The sequence below is a fragment of the Grampus griseus genome (genome assembly GCF_964374135.1).
Source record: "Grampus griseus genome assembly, chromosome: 15".
Lineage (NCBI taxonomy): Eukaryota > Metazoa > Chordata > Mammalia > Artiodactyla > Delphinidae > Grampus > Grampus griseus.
The window spans coordinates 83,200,505-83,217,826 of NC_139009.1; the positions used below are offsets into that span (position 1 = coordinate 83,200,505).

Genomic DNA, 17,322 nt, shown 5'->3' on the forward strand with positions numbered 1-17,322 from the left:
TTTCTTTTTTGGCTATTAATGCTTTTCTTTCCTTTTTAATTTTTATTGGAGTATAGTTTTTTACAACATTTTGTTAGTTTCTGCTGTACAGCAAAGTGAATCAGCTGTACGTATACACAGATCCCCTCTTTTTTGGATTTCCTTCCCATGTAGGTCACCACAGAGCACTGAGTAGAGTTCCCTGTGCTACACAGTAATCTGGCCTATTATAATCGTTAAAAGACAATTACTTAATGAAGGTAAAACCATGACTCTTGTACAGATATAAAGTGAATGTGTGTTAAAGATTTCACGGGACTCAATTAATGAGGGAACTAGTAAGATGTTGCAGCTGATTCAAAAGAGAATTCAGGACTTCCCTGGTGGCACAGTGGTTAAGAATCCACCTGCCGATGCAGGGGACACGGGTTTGAGCCCTGGTCCGGGAAGATCCCACATGCCGCGGAGCAACTAAGCCCGTGTGCCACAACTACTGAGCCTGCATGCCACAACTACTGAAGCCCACGCGACTAGAGCCCGTGCTCTGCAACAAGAGAAGCCACTGCAATGAGAATCCCACGCACCGCAACGAAGCGTAGTCCCAGCTCGCTGCAACTAGAGAAAGCCCAGGTGCAGCACTGAAAACCCAACGCAGCCGAAAATAAATAAAATTTTTTTTAAAAGAAAGGAGAGAGAATTCAAGACACTAAACATACATACATACGTAGACAACAAAAAACGCCACTGACAGTAATCTACAAACAGACGCCACACAGCTCTGTGCTCAGGGCAGTTATCAACTGATCCCGCTGACGCACTGATCTGCACTGTGTGGAGGAGAATCATCTGCAGTGGTATCTGTCTGCTACAACTTACAAGATTCGTAAAATAACTCAAAAGACCACGGAAGACCAGAAGGGTGTGTTGACCCTTTCTGTCCATTTCAAAGCTTTATACAATATTCACTATTCTCTGCTAGATCTCAGGTGAGAGAACCTGGCTCCACGAGAGGCATGGCCTGGTCTGGAATAAGCCTGACCCACAAACAACTCCTGGCTTGTTTAACTTTGTGAAACCATGGTCCACGTGAAGGGGAAAAACTAGTGGTGTGAATACTCTGACTTCACATGAAGGCCCTAGAAGGCCGAGGGGAAAGCACTGGGAACTGAGGACGCCACCGGCCATATCAGTAAACAAAGGGTGTTGCAGCCACCAAGCCGTCACATGACAGCCTCCCCGAGACCGTGCGCCCTGAGGGAACTCAGGATCCGGGCGGGATGGCCCCCATCTAGCAGTGAGCTGCTGCAGCCGCCCCCAGCCGTGCACCCTGAGGAGACTTGGGAGGAGAAAACGCAGGATACTGGCCCCAGATAGCCGAGAAGCACATCAAAGGAACGATGCCAGAGAGCCCAGGCTCTTGCGTCTTCCCATACGTAGAAAAGTGCTAAGCTCTTTACCTCGAGATGTCCGGTTTTCTTTAATTAACAGTCATCTTTTGATGTTCCGACTACCTGGTCTTTGTTGCAAAAACGGCTCCTATCTACCCCGGCCCCCACCTGGCCTCTTCGGAGCCGTCCCTCGGAGTGATCTGAGATGCTGTGTCCCGGACCTTAGTCCTCGGGTTTGTCCACCGAATAAAACACAACTCTCACCTTTCAGGCTGTGCATTATTTCAGTCGACAGCACTAACCACAGAGCTGGCTTTCCTCCTGTGGCTGCACGTGAACTCTGCGCTGACCTTCATCTGCGGGGACAGCCTCATGACGAATGGGGGTCACATATATGGCTGTGTACAGCCACAACCCTCCAAAGGGCCCCAGTGTTTGCAGAACGGTCTAGAACAGGGCTTGTCTACTCTTCCTGTCCTGTGTACCCGCTGCAAGGGCATCTGGCAGCCCTGGGGCAGGGATTCCTTGCCCTGATAGGTGTGTGAGTTTGTGGGCTGGAGGCTCTGTCTGTCTGTCTGTCCACGGCTGTGTGTCCAGTGCCCAGGAAGGTGCCTGGGACTTTGCAGGGACGCACGACATCTGCTGAAACGACTGATCGCCTCCGTGGGGCTGGGGGGCTCAGTGGTGACTGTCCCTCCCCGCGACTCTCCTGTGCTGTGTCTGTACCACAGCTGTGACAGATGGGACCCCCTGGGCCCAGAAAGACCCTCTACTGGACCAGAAAGTTGGCAAAACAGACACTGTTTTACTCTTTCCACCATCTGCACGCAGTGGGGACTTTATCAAGTCTTATTCCTGAAGGTTAAATCCGGGTGCCCCCGAAGAACCCATTTCTTGGTCCAGCTCAGTCGGGAGATGGAGAAAAAGAGGATGCTTGCCGCTTTGCTCACGATGTCTGAAAACGCACAATTCAAAAGCCCGGGGAGGTTTCCTGCGCGTCCGACAACGACGGCAGGGGAGTGACAAAAGACATGTCCACGTATTGAGTTACCGGGAAGTCATTCTGGCTTATACATGAGTGAACTTGAGTTTGATGCTAACTAAAATAGCCTGTGTGTGGCCTATCAAAGCTTACACTGTACCTCGGCTTTAATTATTAGAGAGAAGGACACACTGACCGGAAGTAAAAATGTCCATGTTAAAAATAAAGATGAAATGCCTCCCTTCCTGGGACACCGATACTTGTTACTCCTTTGATGGTTAAGTCCCCCTTCCCAGGTGACAAGGCCACTGACTTGCTGGGTACGTGCTGGTCTGTTCTTTTTTTTTTTTTTTTTTAAAAAATAACCTTGAAGAAATGAAACCCTGACTTGTTTAATGTTCTTTGTTTTGACAAGATATAAAACTCTGATGCTCTCCGGAGCAGTTTCTCAGAGTCATCTGGGAAGCTGGCTTCCAGGCTAGTCCTCAGTCTGGCTCACATAAAACCCTTTTCTATTCTTATTTTAGATTGTTTATTGATTATTTTCATTGACAGGAGAGCGAGGTGTGGTCCAGCTGTTTGATGAACTACCATATTGCCATAATAATAAGATTAATATGGTTTTGTGTGTGTGTGGCTCTCTGTGTGTTGTATTTTACATAAAAAGGTGAGAAAAAGACGAGTGGGTTCCACATAGCAATGTGGAAAACGCTTAGGCTGTAATAACATCTGTAAAAGGTAGAATACAAAATGCTGTGCGTTCTCGGACTTACCGAAGCTGTCTCTGTGCCAGAGGGTCATAGCTTTGCTCACGGGCCGTGAGGAGGAAATTCCATCTCAGCTGGAAGCTGGCGGCCAATCTGATAAACTCCGCTTTGCTTCTGCTCGGCTGTGACATTTTAGAGAGAAAAAAATGCTGGGGTTTATGATAAAAATCAAGGCGAGCGTGTTGTCAAATGTACCCACGGGTGGCGCACAGACAGTCTCACGAGGTCAAAGTGGGGCAGGAAGAAGGAAAGCCGAGGTGAGAGGCGGCCCAGGCCTGGGCCAGGTCTTGCACCATCTCCTGTGGGGATGGTCCCAGGCAGAAGCCTTTGAAGTGGGCGGGAAGAAGAGGAGGTGGGAGAGCAGCTGCCTCCGAGAGGGTCGGGGGCTAACTTACACGTGGCGAGTCTGACACCGTGAAGAAGGGGCCCAGAGTCCCACAGTGACGGAAGGAAGGGTGCCGACTTTGCAGGCACAAAGCTGGACGCTGCGCCGCGTGAATTATCTGAGGCCTGGAAGGCCCACCTGTGTGTCCAGCGGAGCCAAGGTCATTGGATGGCCTGAGTGGCACTAAACTGGGTACCGGGGAGATGCCTCCACGTGCAGACTAAGGAACTCCCCACTAGATTGACAGCAGCCTCGGGTGAGTTACAAACCAACAGAGGCGTATGTAATTTCCAGCACAGGTTGGAGTGAACCCCCCGAGTCTCTCCTGACTCTGCTGCGTGAGGACCACCCAGACACTCAACCGCAAGTCTCCGAGGAAGAACGGCAGGGACTGGCCAGGAATAAGGAGATGCCCTTTCCTCTCGGTTTCTGTTCAGCTCCCGCTGAGAGCCCCCAAAGGCCCACCCTGGGCTCTGGGTGGGTGTGGACCTGTAACCAAGCGGGACCCTATGGGGCCCTCCCAGGACAGAACCCCCCCCCCAATATCCTCTGCTGTAGCTCCTCTCTGAAGTACCTAGATAATAGTATCTCCTGCATATTTCCTGAGAGTTTCAGATGCTAAACCCCCCGCCCCCACCAAATGGTGGAAATTAACGACCTGATGATCATGAGACCTGCTGGGGCCTAAGGACTGATCACCACCAACCAATCAGAGGACTGTGCACGAGCTGATCACACACCCCGGGACCGGCCCCGCCCCTCCCCTGGCCTTTCAAATGGCTTTGTTGAAACCCTTCCGGAAGTCCCGGGGTATTCTGAGCACGAGCCACCCATCTCCTTCCTCTCTCCTTGCTGGGCCCTGCGATAAACCTTTCTCTGCTCCGAACTCCAGCCGCTCGGTTTGTGTGGCCTCACTGTGCATCGGGCACGTGAACTTGGGTTTGGAAACAGACTCCCCTCGGCAGCGGCATCCTCCCCGCATGGCTTGGGACCACCGGCAACGGGGCTCTCGGGGGGAGACCTGCTGGTGTTCAACACACACAAGGATGCTTCCTAAAACCATCCAGAGAAGGAGCTGTGGGCGATCTCCGCACAAACATTCACAAGTGAACACAGACATTACCCAGCTTTCCTCCTCTTGCCGGCAGCGTGATACCTCAGGTTCCTACATTTAGAAAGGACCCCTGGGCCCAAACTGCACGAGGACCAGGGGAACAAATGAAGCAGGACAGAGCTGAGCATTTCTCTCCTCTGGCTCTGCCAGGTGCTATCAACTTGAGGCCATTAGTCATCGTGGACAAGCCCGTCACATTTTAACAGCCTGAGTATCTCATTGACAACAGTCTGTGGGGTTTTTGTTTGTTTGTTTGTTTTTTTATCAGCCAGGTTGTTTTACAAAAACAAGCCCTTCAAAGGCAGGCAGTTACAAAACCACCATTTTTCGAAGAAGACGCCTCACTCGTGATGCTGCAGGGGTGAGGACGGAAACACCGCGTTACACGGTCTTGCATGCAGGACCGGTACCAACGGTCTCAGGGGGCTCAGCGGGGGTGAAGTGGAGGCTGCGTGAGTGTCTGAAACAAGGACCAGAGGATGGAGAGCTTCATCCTGTCGAATGAATCGCTGTCTCTGCAGCTATGCACCCGCGCACATTACCATTGGTACAAGTGAGCTTTGCCGAGGACCAAGGAGAGGGAACCAAAACCACACAGAATCTGGAAAGACTATATCCAAGGAGCAAAGAATGGAAACAGACACCTGCCAAGGCTTGGAACCAGCTTTCAAGCTCCTTCCTGGGTTTTCTGGGGGAGATGGAGGGGGCAGGAAGACATGTGGCTGGAGGCTTAAGGAGAAAACCCGAGTCACGTTCTGGTCCCAGGCCCTCCAGGTCCTTGCTGCAGAGAGCTGCAGAGATGTCCCCCTTTTCCCTAGACCGGTCCCCCACTTTCCCTACGCCCACCCCTCCCAGTGGAACCCAACTCCCTCGTCAAGGTCTTTTCCTGCTGCCTCGGCCTTCAGAGGATGACGCCTCGAGGGGCGGGAGGCCCCGTGTTTCAGGCCCACTGGGGCCAGGGTGCTGGGGCTTTCCCTGACAGCATCCTCCGCTCTTACAGGGTGACTGTAAGCAGCTTTGGGCAGAAAAGAGCTCTTTGCAGGAGGTCCCTTCGTCTTGTCACTAACCTCAAACCAGGCGCCCCCACGCTCTACTCATCTCTGGCCCTAGCACACCTTTCAAATCTTCTGATCACACGATACTTTGCCTAACTTGTAGGTTCTTTCCATAGATCAAAGAAATAGAAATGATGACCGATCTCTTCCCCAGCTTCCCCTTCAGTAATCTCAAGAACTGTGTGAACACGACAGCATCTAAAGAAAGAGCACAGGAAGTCAACAAGCCTGCACACAGTGGGGCATGGTGACCACTCTGACCCCCCATCTCAGTGATTACCTGAGATGACTTCCCTTTTCCGCTTTAAAAACTTTCTCGGCCGAGCAGAATCTTCGGAGACGGTTTTGGAGAACACCGAGTCCACCGTCTCCCCGGACTGCCAGTATTCTGCTCAAAGGCAGTTTCCCTTCCTGCCTACATCTGCCTCTCTTGAGTATTGGTTTTTGCGCTGCAAGCAGCTGGACCTGATTTGGTAACGTGACTGCTGATGAGGGTGATGACGACAGTCAAGCCAACGGGCCTACTGAGAAGTCCAAGTGACACGTCCAGCAGAAGGACCAAACCCGCCCACGTCCGAAACCAATTCATCTTGGCTTTTGTGAACCCGAGCCTGACACCTTACTGGGACTGTCTGCAAAACCCCCAGATGAGCGCCATTCTCCCCAAACAGACAAACCCATCAACCTCCTAAACACTCCTGCTTGGTGCACGCATCCTCAACTGCACACCAGCACTTACCTGCCCACACCCACTCACATGCCCTCCCACGCACAGACACGCTCACATATGCACACGTGTGCTCACTTGCAAGCAAACACACGCACAGAGTTGCGTGTACCAGCCTCTGAGACACCACTTCCCCAACCTGAACCCCCGGCCCGGCCTTGACACATTTCTGTCCAGAGCGCCAGAGAAAACCTTTTCCTTTGCACCAGGTCCTGGGCACTCAGTGCTATAATGTAGCTAGAATGACCCACACCCACTTCTTCTACTGAAAAAAAAAAAAAAATCGTGGTTTTGTACCTGGAAGACAAATGTTTGGAGGCTTGAAGACAGACAATTCAGGAATACACTGAGGTCTGTTGATGTCCCCAGCAAAGAAATTAAAGTGCTCAAACCTATCAACAGACAAAACAAACCCGATTGTGAGCGGTAGAGCAGAATTTCCCCGTAGGTATTTGTGTCCCAGGTGACCTAGGGGATAACATCCCACTGCAGTTCAAAGGAATTCCCCGCGGCCTCGCCCTCATTTTGAACACAAAGGCTGCCTTGGGCTGGGTCTGTCACCCCAGGTCGTCTGGTTCAGAGCTCTGTGGTCTCGCCTTCTAGCAATCCCCTCGGCTACTTGTTGAAATGGGAAGAAATAGTTTGAAATCATAACTACACCTTGTAATCACACAGAACCGGGCTCCAAGTGAGCTCACTGGAGGGTACAGACGTGACCTCACCCATCCCTGCCATTTTTATAAAGGGGGTAGTTTGTTCAAGTCCTTTAACTGATGGTGGACATCAAAGCCGCTGAGGGATGTTAGGTGAGTTGCCCAGGGCTACAGACCCTGTCAGTACAGGCCCGAGGGCTGCAGCCCAAGTGCGGGACACTGGGACTTGGGTCCCGCACCGCGCAGGCAGCGCTGAGAGTGGAAGGACAGTGGAAGCGCATCTGTCTGAGTGCCCCCATGTGCCAAGGAGATTTAGATAACGCAGTGGGCTGCCATGGCCCTGGTGCACATTTGGTCAGGCTCCGTCTGGAAGATCTTCCAGGCACATCTCAGGCATTCGTCTGCCAGGGGTCATGCTGTCTCCCTGCCGGCTCTGCGCCCTCTGCAAAGGACATGCAAGGATGCCAACAGGAGCCCCTGGCAGGCTGGCGGGCACCTGGGGGAGAGGCCTCATGCCTCCTGGGTCTCCCTGGGCTTGGGCTGGGGGTGAGAGCAAGGTTTGGGCAGCCAGCTGGGATTGCTGGGGAAGCCAGTGGCCTGGGAGGGGGGCTTCCATTGCCCTGAAGCCTGCTGGGTTAGGTGTTCACCTTTCAGCTGCTGGTCTGGTTGGAGGGGAGTCTCCCAGGGGAGGATCTGGGATTTGGGACAGCCAGGCAGTAGGGACAGGGGATATAATCAAGGGACAGGCAAGCAGTGGGGGGAGGGAGCTACTTAGCAGCAAGTAAGGACCCATTTCACTATTTTAATAACTGGTACAATCCTACCAAGTCAGCCCCCCCTCAAGGTCAAAGGAAGAGGACAGGATACTTTGCGGTGCTTCTAATGCATCGCTGAATCCACGTAGCCATCTGGTGGTGAAATGCCGAGGTGCCCCGTGTGCAGCCCCGTGTTGGGCGGGCCGTGATGAAGCCCACAGCCCACACCTTGAGGGGGCTTCAGGCACTGGGAGGCAGGTTTATGCATGGCTGACCCCTCCAGGCAGCCCTCAGACCAAACCCTAGCGACCGGGGGAGGAGGTGGTAACTGGTCTGCAGCCCCTCCTGAAGCAGCTCCCGGCTCCCCCCGAGTGGGGAGCCTCCTGCTGTGGTGACTGTCCCCTCTCAGTGATGTAACCACGCGTAAGCCAGCTCTTCGTGGAACTGTAACTGAGGGAGGACCCTACGGGGCCTTCCCAGAATAGACCTCCACCCGTGTCCCCCGCCTGCCTTTTGTCTGTAGAGAAACTTCAGCCAAAGAAGAAATTTAATCAGAGAAGTGAGAAAATGCAGAAAGAAAGGAAAACAGGCAAGCAAGACAAAATAATAATACTTTAGCCATTAAGCACAGTCAAGGACCTTTAGTTCCTCCTCAAGGACTCTAGAGAATATTCTGAGCCCTGTTCCTTGAGCTGTTTTGCAGATACTGAAACCCCCTCCAGGTGGGCGAAGTTAACTGTCTGCTGCCCACGAGCACGGAGACCCCAGACCGGTTGGAACCAGAAGGTTGATGATGCCGACTCCCGATGACCTCACCACCAGCCAATCAGAGGAGTGTCCACGAGCTGACCACGCCCTGCTCCTTGAACGCTATAAGACTCCTCACGACCCCCTCCAGGGCAGGACACACAGTCTTGAGGGCATGAGCCCGCTGTGGCCCGCTTACCTGGCAAAGCAATAAAGCTATTTCTTTCTACTTCACCCACAACGCTGAGATTTAATCTGGCACCAGCGTACAGAGGCCAGATTTTGGCATCAGAATGGAGGTTTTCTTCCTTAAGATCAACTACAATTGTCAGCTAGTGTCGGGGCCCAGAGTACGCGGCTCCAAAATGTGCCGCAGTGGCATGTTGGTTAATTTGACTGAAAAGTTACTTGAGAAACGGCCAACACAGGAAGGACACTGACCCTCCCCCTCGGTCTCCCTGAAAACAGGAAATAAATCTCCGGTGTGAAAGGTGCCCTTCCGGCACCAGGATGTAAAGAGACACCCTTATCCCCAGAGACAGGGAATTCAGGCTGAGAACAAACCATGTATAAACAAACCATGTTACCTTTTCTTTTTTTTTGGCCGCGCCGCCAAACTTGTAGGATCTTAGTTCCCCGAGCAGGGATTGAACCCAGGCCCTCGGCCATGAAAGCACGGAGTCCTAACCACTGGACAGCCAGGGAAGTCCCAAACCATGTTAGTTCTTTAATTTACTACCCAAGCCCCAATTCTGTTTAGCTTCTTCACTAATTGGGCACCCCAAAACCTAAGTTTCTTTGTCTACCTCTTAGGGCCCATTTCTATAAGACCTCTGTGCACACGATTTAAAATTTGTGTCTTTTTCTCCTGTGAACCTGTCTTGCGCCAGGTTGATTATTAATCCAGCCAGGAGAACTCAAGACGGGTAGAGGGGGAAATTCCCCCTTCCCCAGACAATAGCAAAGGGCACGAGTATTCATGGGCTTATATAGCACTTGTTTGTGAAGCAGTGAAATAAGGTCAAAGCACCACCGTTAAACTTCACATTGTTAAAAATAACACTTGGTGCAGGAATTCCCTGGCGGTCCAGTGGTTAGGGCTCTGTCCTCTCACTGCCGTGGGCTTGGGTTCAATCCCTGGTCGGGGAACTAAAATCCCACAAGCTGCGAGGGTGTGTAAACAAACAAACAAACAAACAAACAAAACTACAGTTAGAGCAGAAACTGGCAAGGCAGAGAGCTAGGTCAATCCCACTCAGGCCCAAAGAGGCGATCTGTGCATCTGCAAGAGGGATGCAGGAGGGTTTTCCAAAGGAGACAAGAAATATTGTCCATCAGCCACCACACTCACTCGGCAAATATGTCCTGGCACTATGGACCCCAGGGCAGGGCCTGGAAGAGGGTTCTCGGGGCACTCCTCACCTTCTGCAGGAAGAGGAGTGCGAGCAGGTAAATTATAACGTCAAAGAGGAACGTTCTAATTCTATTAGGAAATCTACAAATCAGTGATGGCCAGAGCAGCCCTGATTATATACCAAACACTGCAACCAAGCAGCTGAGGAAGGAGGAGTACATTTCATCTCTGCATTCCCCTCCAGGTCGTCAGTGCCGCTCAGGTTACTCGTCAGGGCTTGCTGGGAAATATCCAAGGCGCCCTGATGCATGATGGCGTGTAAATCCAACTGCAGGATGCCGACTCTCCTGCTGTTTCTCAGCACCGTTCTCATGGTCTAAAGACAACGGCAAACGCTACACTTGGTGAAATCTTGTCATCTTACTTTGGCCTAATGCCCCCTCTCCAAATTACCCAAACTTTCTTGCTGTCGAAGAGAAAGAAAAGTGGATTTGGGTAGTTTTGCCCGTTAAAACTGAATCCTAGGGCTTCCCTGGTGGCGCAGTGCTTGGGAGTCCGCCTGCCGATGCAGGGGACGCGGGTTCGTGCCCCGTTCCGTGAAGATCCCACATGCCGCGGAGCGGCTGGGCCTGTGAGCCATGGCCGCTGGGCCCGTGCGTCCGGAACCTGTGCTCCGCAACGGGAGAGACCACGACAGTGAGAGGCCCGCGTACCGCAAAAAAAAAAAACCAAAAACAAAACCCTGAATCCTAAATGACAATCAAAATGTTCAAACTGCACACATTCTAGAACTGCCTTTCTGAAAGTCGGCATTTAGGACGCTTCTGCTCACGGGCAGACGTCTCAGGGGCCTGCAGCTCCTCCTCCCAGTTCCCTATTCTCTGCACCCCGAGCAAGGGGCCTAAATTCTCTAGAGAGGGAAACGGTGGGCTCTGCCAGGCAAGTGCGGTTCTGGAGAACAGGGCGGGCGGCCTCTACAGGATGGCTGTGGGGACTCAGAAGCTCTCCTGTCCTTCCTCTGGGGAGCCTGGGGCAGTGAATTGGGCCTCCGCTGTCCAATGGGACAAACCTCTCCCTTACATGTTCGGGGTCTGCAGGATGAGCGGTGAGTCATCCTCACACCAGCCCCAAGAGCAGGCACTACAGCCATGTCTGTTTTACGGAGAGGAAAGGGGCCCTTGGGTATTCAGTAAACTCTCCTGGAACAGTGAGTGTAAAGGTATGGCTCCCAGCAGGCCAGGCTCTGGACTCTGAGCCGGCCGCTCCAGTGGGTAGGGATGGAGGTCGTGTTGCAAGGTCGTTGCCATCGCCCCAGTGGGGAAGGTGAAGGTGCCCAGAACCGGATGGGCCTCTAGCTCAGAAGGAGAAACAACCCTACTGGTGGGGGATGGAGGTGGTCAAAGGGCGGTCCCGGCTGGGCGCCCCCTGGCCGGGGCTGATTTGGGGCAGAGGGCCGGTCCCAGGCTCCGTCCCCATCTGCCGCCGTGGGATTTCAGAACAGATCGTAGAACCTCTCCTTCAGCCCCTCTCTCCCCTCCCCTAACACCCAGGAGTGAGAAGGTCGGAGCCGAGGACCTGGTGCCCCGACACACAGAGTCCGCAGGGCCATATGCACAGGGTGCAGGGTCTGCCTGCCTGTCCGTCTGTCCTAGGCTCTGCTACAATGCCCCTCCACCTCTGACGTTGGCTTGCCCGGGACGCCACCCCTGGGGGGCCTCCCTCTGGAACTTTAGAACCGTGACCTGCTGGCCCTGCGTCCTCTCCTCCGCGGGCAGAGCCTGGAGGCCGGAGGGGAGGAGGGGTGGCTTCCAGCTGAGCACCTGGGGCCCAGCAAGCTGTCCTCTGCCCTCCAGCTGGGTGGGCCGGCCTTCCTGCACGGGGCCTGCTGCCTGCTCTGAGGGACACTGGCAGCCTGCACTTTTCCCTTTGGGAAAGCTGCTTTGTTCCCTCCTGTCTGGTTGCCTGAAACCTACCTTTGCCATGTTGGAAAGGTATGTCTTTCTTCTTAGTCTTTAGACAAACACAGTAACTTCTGTGAAGAACAATACACACACCCATTACTGATGCTGTAACTTCAGGTTTGCACGCAGGAAGGCAGGGACGAGGAGGCGCCTGCAGGCAGCGCACACGGGGGGCGCACCCACCCGCCCAGGAGGGCAGAGCCGTCCACCTGCCCCACCCAGCCAGGCCCCCAGCCTCCCCACTCCCCTGCCCGCTCGCCTCTCCCAAATGGCTCCGAGATCCCGGCAGGGGCGCATTGCCTAAACCGCCCCCCACTCGCGCAATGCCAGGAAAGTGATGTCCTCCAGCGTCTGCCGTGTGCTCCGTGAAGTTGAGGATTTTGCCCAGGAACCCTGACTTCCCCCAGCTTCTCATCTCTACATGCTCTCCTCGGGAAACGATCAGAAATGAGAAAACATGAGAGAGGAGGTGCTCTCCTGGATGTACTCATTTGTTCATTTATTCACATATTCACTTACCGGGGACACTCGTGCAGCGTCTGCTGGGTGCGGGCTGCACGGGTGGATGAAGGGGAATGACCTCCACCCTCCAGGGGCTCCCCACGAAGGGTAGGTTACCAGGAGCACAAACAGCGTCCCAACAGCAGAGTAAGTGCTCCCGGCAACGTGAGACACAGGAAGGAAGTGAGCAGTTCTAGCGGAAGAAGGTACCAGGGACGGCTTCATCTGGAAGGGGACATTCTGCCTGGGCCTTAACGCGTAGGTAGGAGTTGGTGGGGAGCAATGGTGGGGTGGGGGCGACTAGGCACAGACAGCAGTAGGAATAAGGGCCTCTTGGGGACAACCAGTCTGTGGTGCTGGGGAACGCCAGCAGGTCATGGGGGGCAGGGGTACAGGGTCGGGCCAGAGGCCAAGCAGTGAAGGAGAGAGGACCATCCGGGCAATGGGGGCCGTGGACAGTTGTTAACTGATGGAATCGCTGTTATAGAGCACTTGCTGGGAGGGGAAGGGCGTGTGACCGAGGCGGGGCAAGGCTGCAGGCAGGCCCATCAACTAGGAAGCTACTGAAGATCCTAGAGGGGTTTGGAGAGCCAGAGGGCTGGGATTAGCGCAGGCGGTGAAGGGGCCACCGGAAAACTGGACCCCTTTCACGCCCCTCCTTTCCCAGCAAGTTCCAGACCTCACTTTCTCTCTGCAGGACACTTCCTGCTGCCTTCTTGGCTGGCAATCACACGGGCCCAAGGGCCCAGCCTGGGCACGTGAACTGTTCCAAGTGGGTCAGAAAGGGATCAACACAGCCCGGCGTGCTGGGGATGCCAGGCGTGGGTGAAGATTAGACGTGGCCTGTTCTGCGGACCCTCGGGGGAGACAGCGCACAGGGTGCAAGCGTGGCAGATCTGCAGAGGGGAAGGGAAGGAAGTGGTGAGGGCTTGGCGGGCGGGGAGAGCTAGAGGCAGTGATGGAGAACCTCACAAAGGCAGGAGGGAGAAAACCGGGAATTTCCAGGACCGTAAAACACGCGACCCACACAGTGCGTGTGTGACGGCGTTCACAGGGCCACGGAGCTGGAGGGATACCAAGGGGTCAGATGCAAGGAGGCCGGGGACAGCCAGCAGAGCAGCTCGGGCTCCCAAGAGGAAGCCGTCGCAGGCTTGAGCGGACGAACAGCCTTCTGCGACAGCAGAAGTGTTCAGACACCGCGCCCTGGCAACCGGATGGAGGGGAAAGTCACCAGGGTGACTGGGACCACGTGGGCGGAATTTCTAAGGAGGGCGAGATAATCTCTGAGCCTCGCGGGAGCCCACCCAGAGCACGGAGAGGCAGGAGGATGTTGGGGTCGGAACCCTTGCCGGCCCTGCTTGGGTGGGCAGTGAGCTGAGGACTGCAGCTGCCGCCGGGAGCTGGCTCAAGGGAGGGGAGGCACGGCCCGCCTGCCCCTTGCCCTTTCCCACCTCCCTGTTCCCTTGGCCCCGCTGCGACTCACGAAGGGGAAATGGTAAGAGGGTGTTGATGTATCAGCACAAGCATCCCTTGCGGGCACCACAGGAAAAGCCGGGACAGCCGAAGCGGCCAGGCCTGGTGGACTGCAGTTTAGTGCCTGAGGACAGAGTTAACACAAGAGGGGAGGAGGCCTGCCCCACGTGGAAAGTTCATCTCCTCTCACAGCATTTATGTTGTCCCTCGAAACCTGCCTCTGAGCTTGGAGATCTGTGAGAGGGGCTGGAGAACCTTCCGAAGCAGTGAGCAACCGCAGCTTAAACTTCTTACTAAACAACTGGACAGATTTCAGATGCTGAAGAGAAACACCTTCCAAAAAGTCATGAAGGAGAACGTCCTCAATTCCCTACAACAGAAATGTCAAGACAGGGACCTCCCTGGTGTTCCAGTGGTAAAGAATCCGCCTTCTAATGCGGGGGACGCGGGTTCGAAGCCTGGGAACCCTGGTCCGGGAGCTAAGATCCCACACGCCGCGGGGGCAATTAAGTCCGCGGGCCGCAACTAAGACATGACGCAGCCTAAAAGAAGTGTCAAGACATGTGACTGCCGGCCGGTGTGGACGGCCTCTGGTTACGAGTGGCCGCAGTTCACGTGAGCCACAGACAGAGAGAGAGAGGCCAGGTCTCCACCTGCCGAGGGCTCCGCTACCGCGCAGCCCTGGCCACTGCCCACTGGGCAGAATATCAGGCTGGAGAAGCTGGAATCGGAATTCTTCCCAAGATTTCCAAGTATTGATAACTGATTCAAAACTTTAAACACCCCAAATGCTGGCCAGTACGGGGTGGGGGGCAGGAGGGGAGTTCAAACCAAAATATTTAAGGGCTGGACCCAGCCTCCAGTTTTCAACCTTTGTGGTAAAAATTTAGAAGCCCTGGATTTTTTTTTCCCTAAGAAAATAATAAAATAAAAGGTAAAAGTTCATGACTAGCTTAAGAGGAGCACATTTTCACTGTAGAAATTATATATAATTGACCCCCAAACTACAATAATCACTCCAGAGCTTAAAAAACAAACCCACAAGGCCTGGCAGTTATATATAATGCAAAGCAGCTACTCCAATTACTCCTTTTAAAAAGCTCTCTTTTGGCTGAAATAGCAGAGGAAGAGCTCTGACTCAGTTCAGGGTTCACGGGTCACCGGAGCCACAGGTCACCATGTGCACTGGCTTTTTCTCTACATGAGCTAACTCAGATTCTCAGTGAATTCAGAAAGAAAAGCTGAGTCTTAGGGAAAGATCCAAGGCTCACGGTCCATGGGCCCCACGACTGCCTCCTCGGAAGGTCTGAGGTCCACGGACACCGCCGAGAGTGAGGGCTGCGGGTCTAACCCCAGCATCTGGTACCAATTTCTGGGAAGGATGCAAACCGGCGCCTCGAAGGAGCATCCTCCTACTTTGTGCGGCTGCCCGTCGTAGCATCTAAGGAGCTGGCACACGTCAGGCAATGACACGAGCGTGACCGTGTCCTGCTGCAGAGATTTCCAGAAGGACGTGAGTGAGTCCTCCACCCGATGTGAAGAACAGAACGTATCTCTGAACGCTCGTTTTGCGCCTGGTGAGGCCTATCCAGCCCACCTGCCCCTGACTCTTCACCAGCCCCAAATGGTAACAGAATGAATTTCATTCCAACCCACGTCAAGCTCTGCCTATTGGCTTTTCCAAGCTGTACCTCAGAAGTGATTCTACACCCATCAGAGACCACCTGCCAGCTGGGCGGGAGAACGTGGACCACCTTTTCCTGAGGCGTCTTCGGGAAGGAAGGCTGTTTCTGACCACAAGGGGGCTCCTACTGATTACAACAGGATGAGGATCAGGGCCCAGGGGTAAAAACCAGAGTTTAGAATAAATTTTCATTGACTGATTGACCCCCTCAATTATTTTTCAGCTCAGGAAGAAGTGTAACCGTATGGAATCAAAGATACCTCGGGGGCTTCCCTGGTGGCGCAGTGGTTGGGAGTCCACCTGCCGATGCAGGGGACACGGGCTCGTGCCCCGGTCCGGGAAGATCCCACATGCCGCGGAGCGGCTGGGCCTGTGCGCCATGGCCGCTGGGCCTGCGCGTCCGGAGCCTGTGCTCCGCAACGGGAGAGGCCACAACAGTGAGAGGCCCGTGTACCACAAAAAAAAAAAAAAAAAAAAAGATACCTCAGGACTTCCCTGGTGGTCCAGTGGGTAAGACTCCACCTTCCCAACGCACGGGGCCCGGGTTTGATCCCTGGTCAGGGAACTAGATCCTGCATGCGTGCCGTAACTAAGAGCTCGCATGCCACAACTAAGACCCAGTGCAGCCGAAATAAATAAATGAATACTAAAAAAAAAAAAAAAGACTTCCTCCTTGACATCATGTCAGGATTCACCTAAGGACGGAGTAGACCAAAGGGATCTGGTGGGATTCTGTTGCACCAAGGAGCCTTCTTTAAGGACTTCTGTGGACAGCTTCTGTTTTGTTCTCCCCCATGCTGACTTTTCAGAGTCCATCTTTGGTCCAGGTGGCCAACCTGAGTTGTCAGCTCATGAGGACTCTTGCCTTTGGGGATTCCTGCAGCTCAGATATTCTGAGACATCACAATACTGACCCCAGGGCCCTCCAGTGACCCCAGGCAAGAGGCTGTTCCTTCTGTGCAGGCTGTCAAGGGAGTGAGGTCCGACCCTGGACTCATCTGATTTTCAACTCTCTTCTAGAGAAGACGTCTCCCAAGAGACTCATAGATACTTAACGAAAAAGACAAGAGTGGGATGAGCAGGATGTGTTAATCCTTCGACTCCCAGGCTGGAGGCTTTTGGGGCTCGCGGGTCTGGATGAGACAGCACCACCTCCGCTCACTCCCCCAGCACCCATGTCCCAAATCGTCTAATGCCGGTGTGTCTGCTTCAGAAATATTTCTGATTGGTCCCGCTTTCTCTCTGACGTCACTGTCATTGGATCTTCCGATCCAACCCTCCTTCCTTCTCACCTTGACTGCGACAAAACCTCCTCCGCACCCTCTGCTCCAATATGGCCCTTGGATGTCACTGCCAACCCGTCTCCTCAGTAAGTCAGGGTCTTCCAGAGGCCCTTCCTGGCACCGGCCGATTCCCACCTCCCCTCTGGCTTCTCTCCTTTCGAGATAAACCCGGCCACAGCGACCTTCTTGTCCTGTGATGCCGGTGACCATCCTGCTGCCTTCGTCTGCACCACTGATTCCGCCTGGAATCCCTTTTCTACCCCATTTCGAATCTGTTGAACATCTGCTTTTCTAAGAGAGTTGCCAGCAACGTGGCCTCCCCCGGGGAGCCTGCTCCAGCTGTCTCTGTTCCTCTTCCCTTGGGCACCCAGAACAGTCCATCACACTGTGTTCTAGAACTTTCCATACGGTATCATATTCATTGGCGTACATCGTTCCTTTCAGTACCAGACTATAAGCTTCTCCAGCCTCCTGGGGAATACCTTCCTAGTTCCAGAAACGGTGCTGGTCACAG

At 53.9% G+C, this 17,322-nt stretch overlaps 1 protein-coding gene across 1 annotated transcript in view; it reads right to left on the reverse strand.

The window, feature by feature from the left end:
- Window positions 1–1,199: 1,199 nt before the first annotated feature.
- RFX8 (regulatory factor X8) overlaps window positions 1,200–17,322 on the reverse strand; it is a gene marked incomplete at its 3' end in the record, with an annotated part of 59,027 nt that continues 42,904 nt past the window's right edge. Inside the window, 10 exon segments of the mRNA XM_082672781.1 lie at window positions 1,200–1,315; window positions 3,123–3,162; window positions 3,164–3,238; window positions 6,695–6,789; window positions 10,126–10,282; window positions 11,880–11,918; window positions 11,922–11,938; window positions 14,060–14,084; window positions 14,086–14,211; window positions 15,258–15,396. Of these exon segments, the coding sequence (XP_082528907.1) occupies window positions 1,200–1,315; window positions 3,123–3,162; window positions 3,164–3,238; window positions 6,695–6,789; window positions 10,126–10,282; window positions 11,880–11,918; window positions 11,922–11,938; window positions 14,060–14,084; window positions 14,086–14,211; window positions 15,258–15,396 (829 nt within the window).